A 14,623-nucleotide genomic window follows, 5' to 3' on the forward strand; every position below is an offset into this window, starting at 1 on the left:
TTTTGAATTCTGATAACTCATAATTTTCTTTTTGGTCACATAAGCATAAAAGACTGACTTTGAAAACATTAAGAAATCTTACCGGTCTCAAAGTTATGGACACACAAAACATATTTTGAATCATTACTGCCTTTTTTGGCGTTCCTGTGCATTTGCGTTGCGCTCATAGACTGTAAAGGTTGCGCTGCATTTCTTAGATTTTTGTTGTAAGGCTGTGATTAGATTTAATACTCTTTAAAACTGCACGGGAAGCATTTACTGCGTAAGCTGGGCCTTGTCCCACAACAGGCCAAGTGTTCAAGAGCGAACATGGGAAAGATCTTGTTAGGGCAGGACTGTTGAGATGCCAGTCATGCAGAATATGAACCTGCTACACACAAGTACTGTATATGGCCGGCGTGGCAGCGTACGGTAGTAACAAGTGAAGTCTTGTTGGTTTTTCGCTTAATCCAAGGACCATTTTCTTCTTCATTCCAGTTTAAGGATTCTTGGAAGCCAAGCAAATGGCGGTTGGAAATACAGGCTCACTCAGTTTCCTCCCTGTCCTCGAGGGAGTCGCTGCACGGGCAACACAAACGGCACAATCCTCAATCCTGCACGCTCTATTCTTTCCGAACAACAGCCCGAGGACGACATGCCTGACATCGTAATGTCAAAAGTCATAATTGATCACACACCTCAATTTTTTTTTTCCATTTATTTTATTCACATCCTGTTGGAAAATGACAGACTAATTCAAGGAATGAATAGATAATGTTTCCAATGAAAGGTGTGCTGGGTCAAAGGTCATTGATCCCATTCAAACCATAGAGTTAAAAAAAAAAAACACCAAAAACTTTCTAAAACGTGTGCTTGTACATCACATGCTTCTAAGTCACAAATACAGACAATACAGGAAGTTACAATCTGTACATCAGACGGACACATTCAAAGCAGGTGTGTGTGTGTGTGTGTGTTCCAGCATGGTTTCCTCGAAGAACGTCTCAGACTCAGTGCAAGTTCAGTTTGTAAAGACAAATTAAGAAGATAATTGCAACTTTTTATCTCACAATTCATACTTTTCTTCTCGCAATTCTGACTAATATTCTTGGAATTTTGTGATATAAACTTCCAATTTAGAGTAATAGAGGCAGAATTTTGAGACAAACTCAGTCAAAATTGTGAGTTTATACCCTGAAATTCTGAAAAAAAGTTGTAATTATCTTCTTCTTGAACGGTGACATCTAAAAACGGTCTCATCCCACAGTAAATCAATTAATAAATAAGAATACAGTAATGCACTTCAACTCCAAACCAGTCAGTCTTCCTTTTTCTTTTTTACTATTATTTATACACTATTGTTTTTTAGTGTTTTGATTTGGCTTGTATTTATATTGTTACTTAAGTGTTATATTTTTTTATTATTATTACGTATTACTATATAGTTTTCATTTATTTTTTTATTTCCGTTTTAATTGTTTCAAATTTGAGTGCTCTAACTTAAATTTATTTTTGTTGGTTGTCTAGGCAACATTGCAAATTTTAATCTAATTAAATTTACATCTATTTTATTTCATTACAACCTTGCAGCTAATTTAACACACATTCGAATAGAAGAACTAATATAAGTGCTTTAAGTAAACCACATTTCCTCTAATGTTTGCCTAAATGTCCATTGTAAGTGCATTATTGTACTACATTTAACTCTTTCCCCGCTGTAGACGGGATGTTTGTGAAGGGTATCGCTGTAGCTTGGAGATCTCCTGAACGGGGTGGGAGCTCCAAAATAGGGCTTGGCTTCCTCCTATTGATAGACGGACATGCCATATGCGTGTGATTTTTATTTTCTTCCCTAAAAGCAGTTGTGTGCAAACTCCACCCCTCAGCGGATAATAAAGATTTAATTGGTCATGTCAATCACACTGCTGATGTCCAACATAAGAACAAAGCAATAAAATAAAACATTCCCAAGCATAAAAATAACATTTTATTTTAGATCGACTAGAAACTGTTTAATTTAAAGAAATATATATTTTGAAATGTAAGTTAATGATAATTAGCCAGAGCAAATAGCGCAAGTCTTTGTTAGGGGAGACCCCGTCCCCATTTGGATTTCACGCCCCAGTTGTATCTGTATCAACCATTTTTTTCTGTCTTTCCGTCTTTTCACTGTTATACGGTAGAGGGCGCTATTACGCATCTTCTGAAATAGTTCAGAATCTCCAAATAAAAACAGGTGAAAACAAGCAGAAACAAACGTTAGCATAATAAGAAGGTGCATATAAAATAGCACGATCCTTAACATTAAAGGGATAGTTCACTTTGAAATTCATTTCTGCTATATTTTAGCTTACCTCAAGGGCATCCAAGATGTAGGTGTCTTTGTTTCCACAGAAGTTTTAATTTTGATATTTTTAGGTCAAACCGTTCTTGTCTATCAGTCATATAATGGAGGTCTATGGTCACCACCTCAAAGAGCATGCACAGATAAGTTCAAATTAAACATGATTCAATAACTCATAAACGTAATTACACACTGATGGCCTAAGACACGAAACGAGCGGTTTGTGTGAGAAAACGAACAGTATTTACATAGATTTTACCTCTTGTAACCAAGTGATCTGAGGGCACGGGCGCTTCGTGGCTGTGATTACACTCGGTAAAAACGATATAAATACTGTCGTTTTCTCACACAAACCGCTCGTTTCGTGTCTTAGCCCATCAATGTGTACTTACATTTACAAGTCATTAAATCATGTTTAATTTGGACTTCTCTGTGCATGCTCTTTGAGGTGGTGACCATAGACCCCCATTATATGACTGACAGACACGAAAAATACCTAAAAATATCAAAATTGAAAATACTGTGGAAACAAAGACAACTTCATCTTGGATGCCCTTGAGGTAAGCTAAAACACATAAAAAAATGTATTTAAAAGTGAACTATCCCTTTAAAAAGCATATAAATCAAAACTGCCCAATTTTACTGAATAAAAGGACTTCTATAGGACTGTGAAGCTTGATGGACTCGTGATCATCGTTCTGAATCTGATACACATGTAGTCTTTGACAAAAACACACGATTTTCTCAGCTTATTGCTCAAAATGTTGAATAAGGTTGAATAAAACAGGGTTTGTTATTGTTTAAAAGCAGAGACTCTGTTCCTTCTTTTGATATATTACATGGCCAGATATTCATATAACAATTCTGGTGTCCATGAAACTTTTGTGAAAATGATGAAAAATGCTGTCGGTGGCTGGCATCTTTTTTTCTTTTTTTTTCGAGAGTTTATTCGAGAGTGATTCTATGTGGTAATTGACAGCATGCTTCACGTGAGTTTGTGTTAGACCAGAACATCCCTTTCAGAACACGGAAAACATTCTTACAGTGTTCTGTAGTAAAACAGAAAACTTTTTTTTTCAATCTTAAAGCAGAAAAAAACAAAGTCTAGGTTTTCCAGGGTCTTGTTTCAGCAGTCTTGCCAAGTTCACTTCAACCAAATGCTGTTCTAACAGAATTTGTGCAGGACAAAATATATACAGTATCAACGACTCGCTGGTCTCACATATTATGCACTTCTACAAGCATGGACAACTCAATAAATAAAAAATGAAAAGCAATTTAAAAACAGCCACTCATTCATAATAATATTTACATTATTTTGTGATCGCATTGTTTTGAAGGTCAAATCTATCAACTGTTCTGTGTATGCCAACGTAAAAAAAAAAGAAAAGGTCATGTGATATGGCTAGTTTCTTAACCTTAATACCTACACTATAAAATGACATTCACTATGTGTGTGCACTTCTCGTTTGGTTGGCTTGATTTTCTCTGTGCTCGCCGCAGTCTTAACTCAAATAAACACTGATGCTCTGACAGTTTTTTTGCTTTTTATGAGTCATTTGTTCAGCTAGACGTCTACTAGCATGACCACAGCGCTTCTCCTGTCACTCTGGAACTGAAAGACATCTCATTCCAAGGCACGAGAGAATTAGGTCCATGTTGTCCACATCTGTCGGTAAGGTGCTTCTGTTTCCTTTCTGTTGTGCCAAGATGTCTTTTGGTCCACCAGCCGTTGGGAAATACAGCAGTCGTGTTGCTGCGGTAACAGCGTGTGCTCTGCGTGATGAGATTGACAGGTGAAATGAGCTAATCCAATAGCCAATCAGTGAATTCCAAAAATACATTTCATTTGTGGATAGATCTGCTCCTAATTTAAAGGAGTATTTCACTTTAAAAAAAAAAAAAACTTTTGCTGATAATTTACTCACCCCCATGTCATCCAAGATGTCCACGTCTTTCTTTCTTCAGTCAAAAAGAAATTAAGGTTTTTGATGAAAACATTCCATTTTCTCCATATAATGGACTTCATTGGGAACCAAACTGTTCAAGGTCCAAATGAGTTTCAGTGCAGCTTCAAAGGGCTTTATATGACACCAGACGATGAATAAGGGTCTTATCTAGCGAAACGAGCGCTCATTTAAAAAATAAATAAAAAAGTTTAAGTTTTATAAGCTCAAATGCTCGCCTTTATCTGTTCTGTGATGAGCGTTCATGACTCTCCTGTTCGAACTCGTTCATCAAAATGAACAAATCTTTTTTCGAGTCATGACTCGACGGGTCCAGGATAAGACCCTTATTCATCGTCTGGTGTCGTTTAAAGTCCTTTGAAGCAGCACTGAAACTCTCATTTGGACCTTGAACCGTTTGGCTCCCAATGAAGTCCATTATATGGAGAAAATCCTGGAAAGTTTTCATCAAAAACCTTCATTTCTTTTCATCTGAAGAAAGACGTCTTGGATGACAGTAAATTATCAGCAAAAGTTTTTTTTAAAGTGAACTACTCCTTTAAATTGAACATATTGTTAAAGAAAAGTAAGAGTAGTTTTCAGGTAGAGACATTGAATAAAGTAATCACTAAATAGCATGCACTGTGTAAATTAAACATGAATTAATCCTCATTAAACTTCACAGTCATTCAGTCAAGAGCATGATTTGTTTTCTTTGTCCTTTGTTGTTTGATTAACGTTAAAAACACAGCATTTTTAAGCTGCTGTCACTTTAAGAGCGAATGCATGGATACACCAATATACCGGTACACACCTTTCTCTACTGTTTACATCCACCCAAGCCATAATCGACTATATTTACTAGGATTCTTGTTGGGATGAGCAGTTTAGACTTTTTAGCGTGTGAATTTTTCTATTCAAGCGCTAGAATACGTGAAAAGAGCTGAGACGCGGCTCTGGGATGTTTGCGCAAAGAAAACCAATTAAATTGGGAAGGCTCAATTTTACGTGATGATGCAGCACTGGCCCGTCAACTGTCCCGAGTGTCATTCACGTTCATGTTCACACATGTTAGAATTCATAAATATGTCAACAGCCAACTGACGACTGATTCCCTTTCATATACTTGCCAATGCAGATTCTTACTCACATTTGGTGCTTAACGAATGTTTATTTTAGGCCCTAAGTGCAACGTTATTACATTGCTCAATGAGACAGCGCCAGTATTTTCCGCCCCCTGCTCCGTTCGAGACCATCAAGTTTTTAGGGCCGGAGCTGATCTTTTCTGCACTGGAAATGAACCGCACACCAGAACCGTGTCGGTGGAAAAGGGTTAAAGGAGTCCATCTCTAATTGTAGAAAGTAAAATCACAGTTATGAAAGTGAAAGATGACAGTTTGACGGCTGACCTGTCCTCATGTGCTCTTTAATGGTCTGCGTCGGAACAGCTGGCCATGGCACCGAACACCTCATCCGGCTCTGGTGTGTGAGAGGTGGCACTTTCAGCAGGGAACCTGCCAAACATTAAAGGGGGGGTTGATTGCGATTTCACTTTTTTCATTCTATATATCAATAGTTTATATATCAATAGTGTGTAATGTTGCTGTTGGTGCATGAACAGTATCTGCAAAGTTGCTGAAAGTTCAGTGTAAGCAGAGATATCATCTTTTAAAAATCAGGAAGTATATTTGCCTACAAAAACGACTCAATTGGGACTACAGCTGAGTTTTAGACGTCACTAACCCACACATTTACATCAACCCCTCCCTCCGGAAAATGCAAAAAAGGTCATGGCCATATTTCTGTGGCTCGTCGAGTGTGTTATGTTCATCCAGCTGTCAGGTCTTCTGTGTTCGAGCTTCCCGCGGACGCTGTACTTCGTCAACAATGGATACAATTTAAGTTTGATTATGTTCCTGAAAATGAGGATCGTAATCTAGCTCTCTGTGCTGCGCCTTTCATGGAAGACAGCTTCCAGAATCTTCACGAATTCATTGCCGGATTCAACAAGAAACTGTTTCTAAAACATGAAGCAGTTTCAACTTTAAAACCAGAGGCAGCAGTTGTTGGGCCACAACCTGTAAGTAGGCTAAGACTTAATCATTTTAAATGTATTTGCATGTATAATTCCAGACGTAGCCTTGTGTTTTATTTTTTTCAAATGCCAGTGCTGGCTTTATAGCCACTAGGCTACTAGTTATGCTATTTTGTGTCTACGACAAACGCGTACAAACATTATGGACCTGAATTTTGTATAAGTACTAATGTTTTAAACATATTTTTCATGTATATATGCTTAATGACGTTATTTTCGATTTGATCAAGAACGTAAACTAATGCCAACGCTGTTTGAGCATAACATTAGTTGCTATTGTTGCCAATCAGATGCTATTGTGTAAAACAAATGTGTATAAATTTAAAAAATGTAGCAAATTATCATTCAGAAACGTTTAGTAAGAGCATTGTGTGGTGAGGTTCTGTTTGCCTCTCTTCATCGCCGCTTTCTCGGTCTGATTCTGCCTCAAACTGATACTGCAGTTCGACACCACAATTGTTTACATCTGGACCGGAGCGCAGGCCCGTTTCGCCCGTAAAGGTAATGGGCGTTAACTTTCCGGACAACGTGAGAGACAGTTTAGCCAATCACCACACACCAGCCCAAACTAACCAATCTGAGCCCACTGCCTGTTTCTGAGGGAGTGGTTTCATAGACTCAGGAAGTGAATCGCTCGTTCAGGGGACACAGGAGAGCGCGGCTGACAATAAAGGTGAAGTTTATGAAAAATACGACTTTTTAAAAAAGAAAAAAAAAACATTAATACATGTTATATTGCACCCCATAAACAGAATCATGCAAAGAAAAAAAGCAGTAAACCCCACCTTTAAAACTCGTCAACAACTGTTCATACCTTGTCATAATAATCAAAAAGTTCCATGTATAGACACAAATAAGCCCGAGGACATAGTTTATTTGACTGATGCAATCGCATAAAAAAGAATGTGGCTGATGCAATCACAAAAAAAATAAAAATAAATACCATTGTAAAAGGGGATTAATATGCCAGTAAAGTATGGACAAAAGATCTGACAGTGGTAAACAGAAATTATATAATTCACATAAATGGCATTTGGAAGTTTTTAAAGCCTAAATAAGCATTGTAGTTTGGTCTGATGTTCATTTCATCCTAAAAATCTGCTACTGATGCTTGAAGGCTGCTTGGTGTTTTTACAATGTTTCAATGTTTTATTTTGCTTGTACAAAACCCAGCAACAAAATACCCAAACCAAATATATTTACAATGCACAATTATTTTTAATTCATTTAAATTAAACTCTTTGTTTGCATTATTTGTTTGATCTCTTCCTGTTTTTATTATTGTTTGATATCTCTCCCTCTTTTGATCTCTTTGTGTTTTGGTTACATAATTTGTTTTATCTCAGCATTTTTATAAAGCATTGCCACAATGCCACAAATCCTGATTTGCAACCAAGGTGCAACATAAATAATTACAAATGTATTTATTTCCGAATAAACACAAAAAGACCACTATGATCTAATGCTGATACTATATTGACCTTGGTCAAGGTAGAAGCCATATTTGACAGGATATAGTGAAAATGCTTATTTCCATGACTGTCCAAAGGACCAAAAACCATTAGTCGTTACTTGGGATCTCCAAGTCTCAAATCCTCATTTTGACTTATTCAATTTGGCATCCACTGTGATTAACGTCACCAGCTACAGAACACCAGTCAAAAGTCACAGAGGTGTACAATCCTGGTCTGGGAGAACCACTGTCCTGCACAGTTTGACTTCAACATTAATTAAACACACCTCACCCAGCTATTCAAGGTCCCAGAAGTACTAGAAACTTCCAGGCAGCTAAACAATACCCAGCATCCATAAACACGTATGCATATCAAGCCTCAATGGCCTTCTTCATGACAATTATGAAAACAACTAAATAGCTGTTTTGTGGGGCTTGTCCAAAGTAGCTTCAAACAGGTTTGTCTTCAAAAGAACTCCTTTTCTATCTCACCTGTTGTGTGTTGGGCTGCGACTGTATGAAGGATTGTAAGCCCCAGCGCTTGAGGGAACATCTGGCAATTCACCATCAGTCAGGCCCACTGCTAAATGATTCTGCCAGTTTCCCCCTCCGCTGGCAGTAGATGACACTAGTGAGGAAGAAAAGTGTGACACATTACATAATGTTAAACGTTAACTTAAAATTTCATCAGAAGAAAATGTTATGGGTAGAAACCCATTCAAAAATTGTCGCTATAATGCTAGGGTGTTGTTTGTGGTTATGGTTACTATGGTGTTTTGCCCTGTAGGTTGCTTACTGGCCCATGTCAAAGTCTTTACAATATTGTGATCTCCAGATCTGTGGCCGGTTGCATAAAATGCATAGATTATTCTTAAAAGTTAGTCATCTTAATTTAAAGAGCCCCTATCATGGATTTTTGAAAATGACTGTTCATATGGTGTGGAATATAGCTCTAAGGGAATGAAAACATCCTGCAAAGATTTATATCTGAAAGTGCACCGTATATAAAGGTATTGTCTTTCAAAAGTAAGAGTCGACTCTGAGTCTATGAAATGAATTGTTTTTGAAACGAGTCATTAGCTGGTTCGTAGTGACGTAGATACATATTGGCCGCGCCCAAACTTGAAGTCTACACGTTCAAATACTTCATCATAGCATCATGTCGAGAAGATGCTGTGTTCTACAATGCAAAGATAGCATGTGAAGAATCGGTGGTTAGAGTTCATATTTGCATCGATACCACAACAGTATAGCCCGATTGTGTTCTCATCATTTTATTGACGAATAACGTTAGTTCAAAAACATAAATGAATTCAAATGTGGATTTGCAAGCGGTTGTTCCTGAAGGAGGGCTCAGTAACTTACTTACCCCAGTGTATATGGATCAGCTTCCTCCTTCGAATCACAACCTGTAAGTATTATTAATAATTGTTGCTTTTATGGGTTTTGAACGGTTTTGTAGCTTCAGGGCGCGAGGCAGTATGTGTGTGCGCGTGTATCTGTGTGTGTGTGTAAGTTACGCTCAGCGCAGCTTCTAGGTCTCCAATGTAAATTTTTTTTAAATATGTGAAATGTTTGTCACTGTTATTGGAGTTGTCATAAAGAATAGAGCGTCTTGTAGTACTGCAGTGCTTTATCAATATGTTTATGCGTTATGCTAACAAACAATAACTGACTGGGTCTGTCATCTGACCAATCACCGCCGATTAGCGTCACGCAAAGGAGTGGTTTGGAAAAATTAGTGGTTGTACGAATCATTTGGGAGTCGGTGAGCAAATCAGTTAAAATAAATGCATATTATAAGACAAATAAAGTGTTTTTTTATCCTTGTATGCATGTTAAACTGTTTTTGGGAACTCCTAAAACAAAAATAGGAACATTTCAAATGCTCTGATAGGGGCTCTTTAATTTAAGTCAGTTACATAAAAAGTTAGATCAGTCTAATTTGATTTGGAAAAGTTTGATGGATTACCCCTTGGTTAACTGTGAGTACGTCAAACAAAGTTCTTAAGACAGTCTTAATATATTGGCTAGGTTTATGCAACTGGCTCCTGGCTTGATTCCCTCATTCAATGCAAATCTACCGGACTTTCTGGCCATTTTATCGCCTACCTGATGAAAATGGTAAGTTCAATCATTTTGAAACTAGCACATTATGAGATATCAGCCAAAGTTTATTAGATTTTCAATTCACTCTGGCAGTCAACAACAAATCTATATCTTGTTGATCCATTTTCACTGCACAGTAAAAAAAAAAAAAAATCAATTCTTATAGTCCTTTTAAATTTGTTGGCTCCTTTGTAAGTAATCATTTCTGTTACACCAAAACAGGTCTGCCAAAAACGGGAGACAACCGGGCCTTTAGTCCCAGGTGCAGGCAGAAAATCCAAAACCCCTACATTTGCTTACTGCCAGAACCTGGCATTTAGTTGCCCATAAGATTCATATTGTCCATAGTCTACATCAGGCGTTCTCAACTCTGCCCTTCGAGGTCCACTTTCCTGCAGAGTTTCTCCAAGCATTATCAAACACACCTAAACAAGCTAATCCAGGCTAATCCAAGACTAAAAGAAAGTTAGAGCCAGGTCAGTAAGATCAAGGTAAACTCTGGTCCTCGAGATCCACTTTCCTGCATAGTTTAGCTTCAACCTTGATCAAACTCACCTGAACAAGCTAATCAAGGTCTTCAGTAATACTAGAAAATTCAGCCCTTTTCTAAATGGCACAATTCATATACACTTGCAGTCTTACAATGGCTGCCGTGTGCGCATGTCCGTTAAGTCATCCCACAAGACAGTAGGGTGTCCCATTTGTCATTTTAGGTTTCAGAAGGGTGCTCACGAGTGCCCGCTTTGCAGCCAATATACGCCCTCGATGCGCACTTTTGCTGAGATTGCAGAAGTAGTGGAGTAATGTAGGGAGTGAATGAACACATAGATTTCAAACACAGCCAGGACCATAGAGTACGGTTCGGCTTGGCATGGCACGGTTCGGCTCGCTTCGCTTTTCCATTGCGCGGTACGACTCCGCTCAGTACGGCACGGCTTGGTTCGCTTTAGCTCGGTTTGCTTTTCCACTGCAGTTAGTACCGCTTCAAAATGGGTGGGATTATAGTCTGACCGTTAAAGTTTATCCGCTCCTCGGCAACCAACGAGAGGAACGACTGCACTTTGTCCATTGACCACAATTCAGCCACTACTTTTCTGGAGGTTTTCTTTCTTTCTTTCTTCTTTCTTCAAGCAAGTCAAGCAAGTACCGTAGTTTTAAAACAGATGCTACATCAGTGGCTGTTACTGGCTATTTAAATCTAGCGGGTTTGATGTCTCACAAATACAATGACGCTGGTAGTGACAATTCTATCTGACTCTGACCAATCAGTGATTTGTAGTGTGTTCACGTCACATTTTAGTATCAGTACGGTACGCATGGAACCTCAACAGAGATGCTACCATTTAAAGCGAGACGTACCGTACCATGCAGTGGAAGTGAGCCGTACCAGAGACTATTTCTATAGAGACATGCCATGTCCTCAATCCTTAATACAAATGTATGGATGGAAAACTTGTAACACCAAAGATGGCGGTTGTATGCACATGTCCCGCCCCTCCCGCTGGAAAGCCAATCGTCTGCTTTTAACAGTCAAGCCGGGAAACATTTAAGCCTATCGTCTGGTTCCACCGACGCATGAGCACAGTTTTCGGTTTGCGGAAATACGTTACTGTATGAAAAGGCGGCAGATTTGATATGCAGTTTATGTGTGCGTTGTGTACATATCAGACATCCCAAGTCTCCCGGAAGTTCTGGGAGTCTCCCGCAGATTGATAGCGGCTCGCTGATGCCCGCAAATTAGTTCAAATCTCCCGGAATCTAGAGCGAGCGAGTAAGAGCGCGCACATACTGTGTTTCAAATTGTGCAGCGTGCGCGACAGAGAGCGAGAGAACCCTTGCGCATGCATAGTAAAAGTATAACCTGTGGGAAAACAGCGTTTTAAACCTTATTTTAGGGCAAAGTCATCAAACTTTTTCAGCGATTTTTAACATGTTTTACTGCTGTTTCTATACATGCAGTTTTTATGTCCCGGTGACCAGTACAAGTGCGGTTCTGACTCTCTGCCCATTCATTTAGATAGGAGCCTTGTCTTGTTAAGTCCGAAATAGCTGTCCGAAGGCGTTGCCAAAAAGGCGGCCGAGTGGCATGACTTGCCTAAAAGGACTTTGGCCGTACCATTCCATGCAGTGGAAAAGCGCCATTTCTCTACATTGTGTTGTTTGAGGAACTGTACTCACCTGAGGAGAACGAGTTGGTTCGGCTGGAGTGGCTGAAGGGTGCGGGCAAAGTCTGGTAGCCTAGGCTGTGCTGGGAACCTCGGTCATATTTGTAGGTGTACACCAGCTGATAGGGACCTGGGTCCTTGTGCCCTGCAGCGCTGCGATTGTACCATCCCTTCAAATGCTCTGCCACCAAAGCCTTGTACATGTTCTTCGTCAACACTTCATTCAAGGGTCCCTGCCTTCCTCTAGGGGGCCTAACAGTTGCATATGGATTCTGTGACAAATTATCCGATCCCTCTATTCCATAATGCCTGTTGCGACCACGGCCCTGGTAACCATGTGCCGGATAAGTGGGGTTGATGTTATAGTGCCCCTCAAGTTCGCTCTCGTAAACGTAAGCTCCGTTAGAACAAGGCTCATATTCTAAGCCGGGATATCCAGTCACGTAGTAGGCATTTGGCCCGTAGTGATTCTGCTGGTGGCCGTAACAGCTGGAGTTCTGAGGGACCAAGTTGGGCATGCTGCCCGTATTGCCGTAGATCTCCACTTTGCGGTGGAGCCGGTAGTCGTGGGATTGCGAGTCCAGTGTGCGGTAGGGAGGAGTGGCCGAGCAAGGGAGGCAGTAGTCCATGCTGGACATGCTGGTATAGGACGAGCAGTCATCCAACACCTCAGTGCTGTTGCTACGCCGTGAAGGAGACAGCGGGAACACCGCCTTGTTTGTACAGTGAGAGTGGAGAAGTTGTGACTGAGACTCCAAACTACCGCTGCGGTGTCGGAAACCACGGATGTGACCGTCCGACCTACAGGACGCAGATAAACTTGTTTGTTTTTGTGAAAGGGAGTGCACTGAATAAACGACTTGCATCATAAAAACCACAAGACCAATTTACAAAGAAATGTACATTTATAAAGAAATTGTAAGTAGTGGTTGCTACTGAACCAAGTCAACTTGCCTGAGTTGGCTGCTGCTGTAGGCGTTACGGGGCATGACGGGGGTTTGCGGTAAGCTGCGGGGGTTCTTCAGCATTCTGGGTAAAGTTTTACACGGACTGCTTTGGGCAGAGAACACCTCTCGGGGGGTGTAATAATGTCCTGGCACTTGGACCTCATGATCTAACCTGAATTCAAGCAGACCGAGGAATATTACTGATGAAAGAGAACATGTCTGGGTAATCTTTCACCGCAAAATCAAAAGACAAAAAAATAAGAAATAATGTTTTTTCATGAGGACACATTTTTTCTGACGTTTTATATGCTAGATTTGATATCACACAAAGCTTTCTGAGGAGACTTAGAAACTATTGTAGGAGGTATAAATACTTAAGTATGGTGCTTTTATGTCTTTTTTGGAGCAATGACTTTCTTGAGGGGTTTCTTGCGATCCAGCCCAGTAGATCATTAGGTACAGTGAGTATTCACACCTGTTAAGAGGTCTGTCGTGGTGTGTGTCGCTGGCTGAGGATCGTCTCTCGGGGTCGTACTCCAGTCCGGATGATGACAGAGGAGGACTGAGACACGGGGAACACTGGACGGAGCGAGATCGCGGCCTCTGGCTGTCATCTTCTGAAGACACAAACATGGCTGTTGACTGCTGTGCTTTTCTGCTTTTGGTTGCATCTGGTTCTAATAATATTATGTAAATTCATTGTTGGTTGTGCATGATAAATGATCAATTATGAGTATTAATGTGCATGACTCAGTGTCTACAGCAGGGAACAATGCTGAGGAAGAAGCACTGGCAGTTAGATGAGTGAGTTGTATCTTAATTACATAATCAGAGAGCTGATAGTGGTTTCATAATTGATGTCATTACCGTCATCTAGAGGAAGACTATCACACAGGGAGCTGCAGTCAGACTGAGCCATTTCATCTATGGAAGAAAGAGAAATGATGGTATGTTAATGAAACACTACATTTAGTTAAATTAAATAAAGTTTGGTTGACTCTGATTTAATTCATCATATAGCTAATGTTGTTATTTGATTAAAGGGGTGATGAACTGAGAAATCAAAATTTCCCTGAGCTTTTGACATCTAAGAGGTCATCATATTATAAGAATATCCTGTGATTTTCAGAACTGAAAACGTCTTTGTTAGTCCAATAAAAGCTTTTATTGACACCAGCCTCAGTAAACGACTCGTTTTTCAAAGTGGGGAACTATGACGTCAAAGAGGATAAAACACCACCCCCGCAGAAGAAGATCAACGCCTACTTCAACACGGCCAGTTTTGCCCCGCCCACCAATTCGCACATTACATGCATAGCTAATTAACATAGATGCCTACAAACCATGACAAACCAGATCAAGCTACCGAGCAATACAAAATATTGTGTAGGGGCTGGTTGTGGAAGAAGACTGTCGCTGCATAAGCTTCCTCTGGATTCCAATAGGACTGCATGGATGAACTTTATTTTTAATGACGTTCCACTCCAGCTGATGAGGTAAAACATCGCCTGTCTGTTTGTTTAATTTCACTGAGGATCGTATACAAGACTAGATTTGCAGACCGATTAAGAGTGAAGAACGGTGC

General features: G+C 39.8%; 1 protein-coding gene across 4 annotated transcripts in view; it reads right to left on the minus strand.

Annotated features, from left to right (window-relative positions):
• Positions 1–2,883: 2,883 nt before the first annotated feature.
• Positions 2,884–14,623, minus strand: part of frmd4bb (FERM domain containing 4Bb) — a 91,095-nt gene continuing 79,355 nt past the window's right edge. For 2 of the 4 annotated variants that reach the window (XM_039664031.2, XM_089124149.1), the window contains 7 exons: positions 13,906–13,962; positions 13,514–13,655; positions 13,046–13,210; positions 12,105–12,892; positions 8,310–8,445; positions 5,679–5,783; positions 2,886–4,099 (listed from right to left, as the gene is read on the minus strand). In XM_039664031.2, coding sequence (XP_039519965.2) covers positions 5,696–5,783; positions 8,310–8,445; positions 12,105–12,892; positions 13,046–13,210; positions 13,514–13,655; positions 13,906–13,962 — 1,376 coding nt within the window. In that variant the 3' untranslated portion in view covers positions 2,886–4,099; positions 5,679–5,695. Of the gene's footprint in view, positions 4,100–5,678; positions 5,784–8,309; positions 8,446–12,104; positions 12,893–13,045; positions 13,211–13,513; positions 13,656–13,905; positions 13,963–14,623 lie in introns of all 4 variants that reach the window. The other 2 variants (XM_039664030.2, XM_039664029.2) reach the window with 2 other exon arrangements.

Source organism: Pimephales promelas, chromosome 20 (assembly GCF_988280905.1).
Source record: "Pimephales promelas chromosome 20, fPimPro1.hap1.1, whole genome shotgun sequence".
Lineage (NCBI taxonomy): Eukaryota > Metazoa > Chordata > Actinopteri > Cypriniformes > Leuciscidae > Pimephales > Pimephales promelas.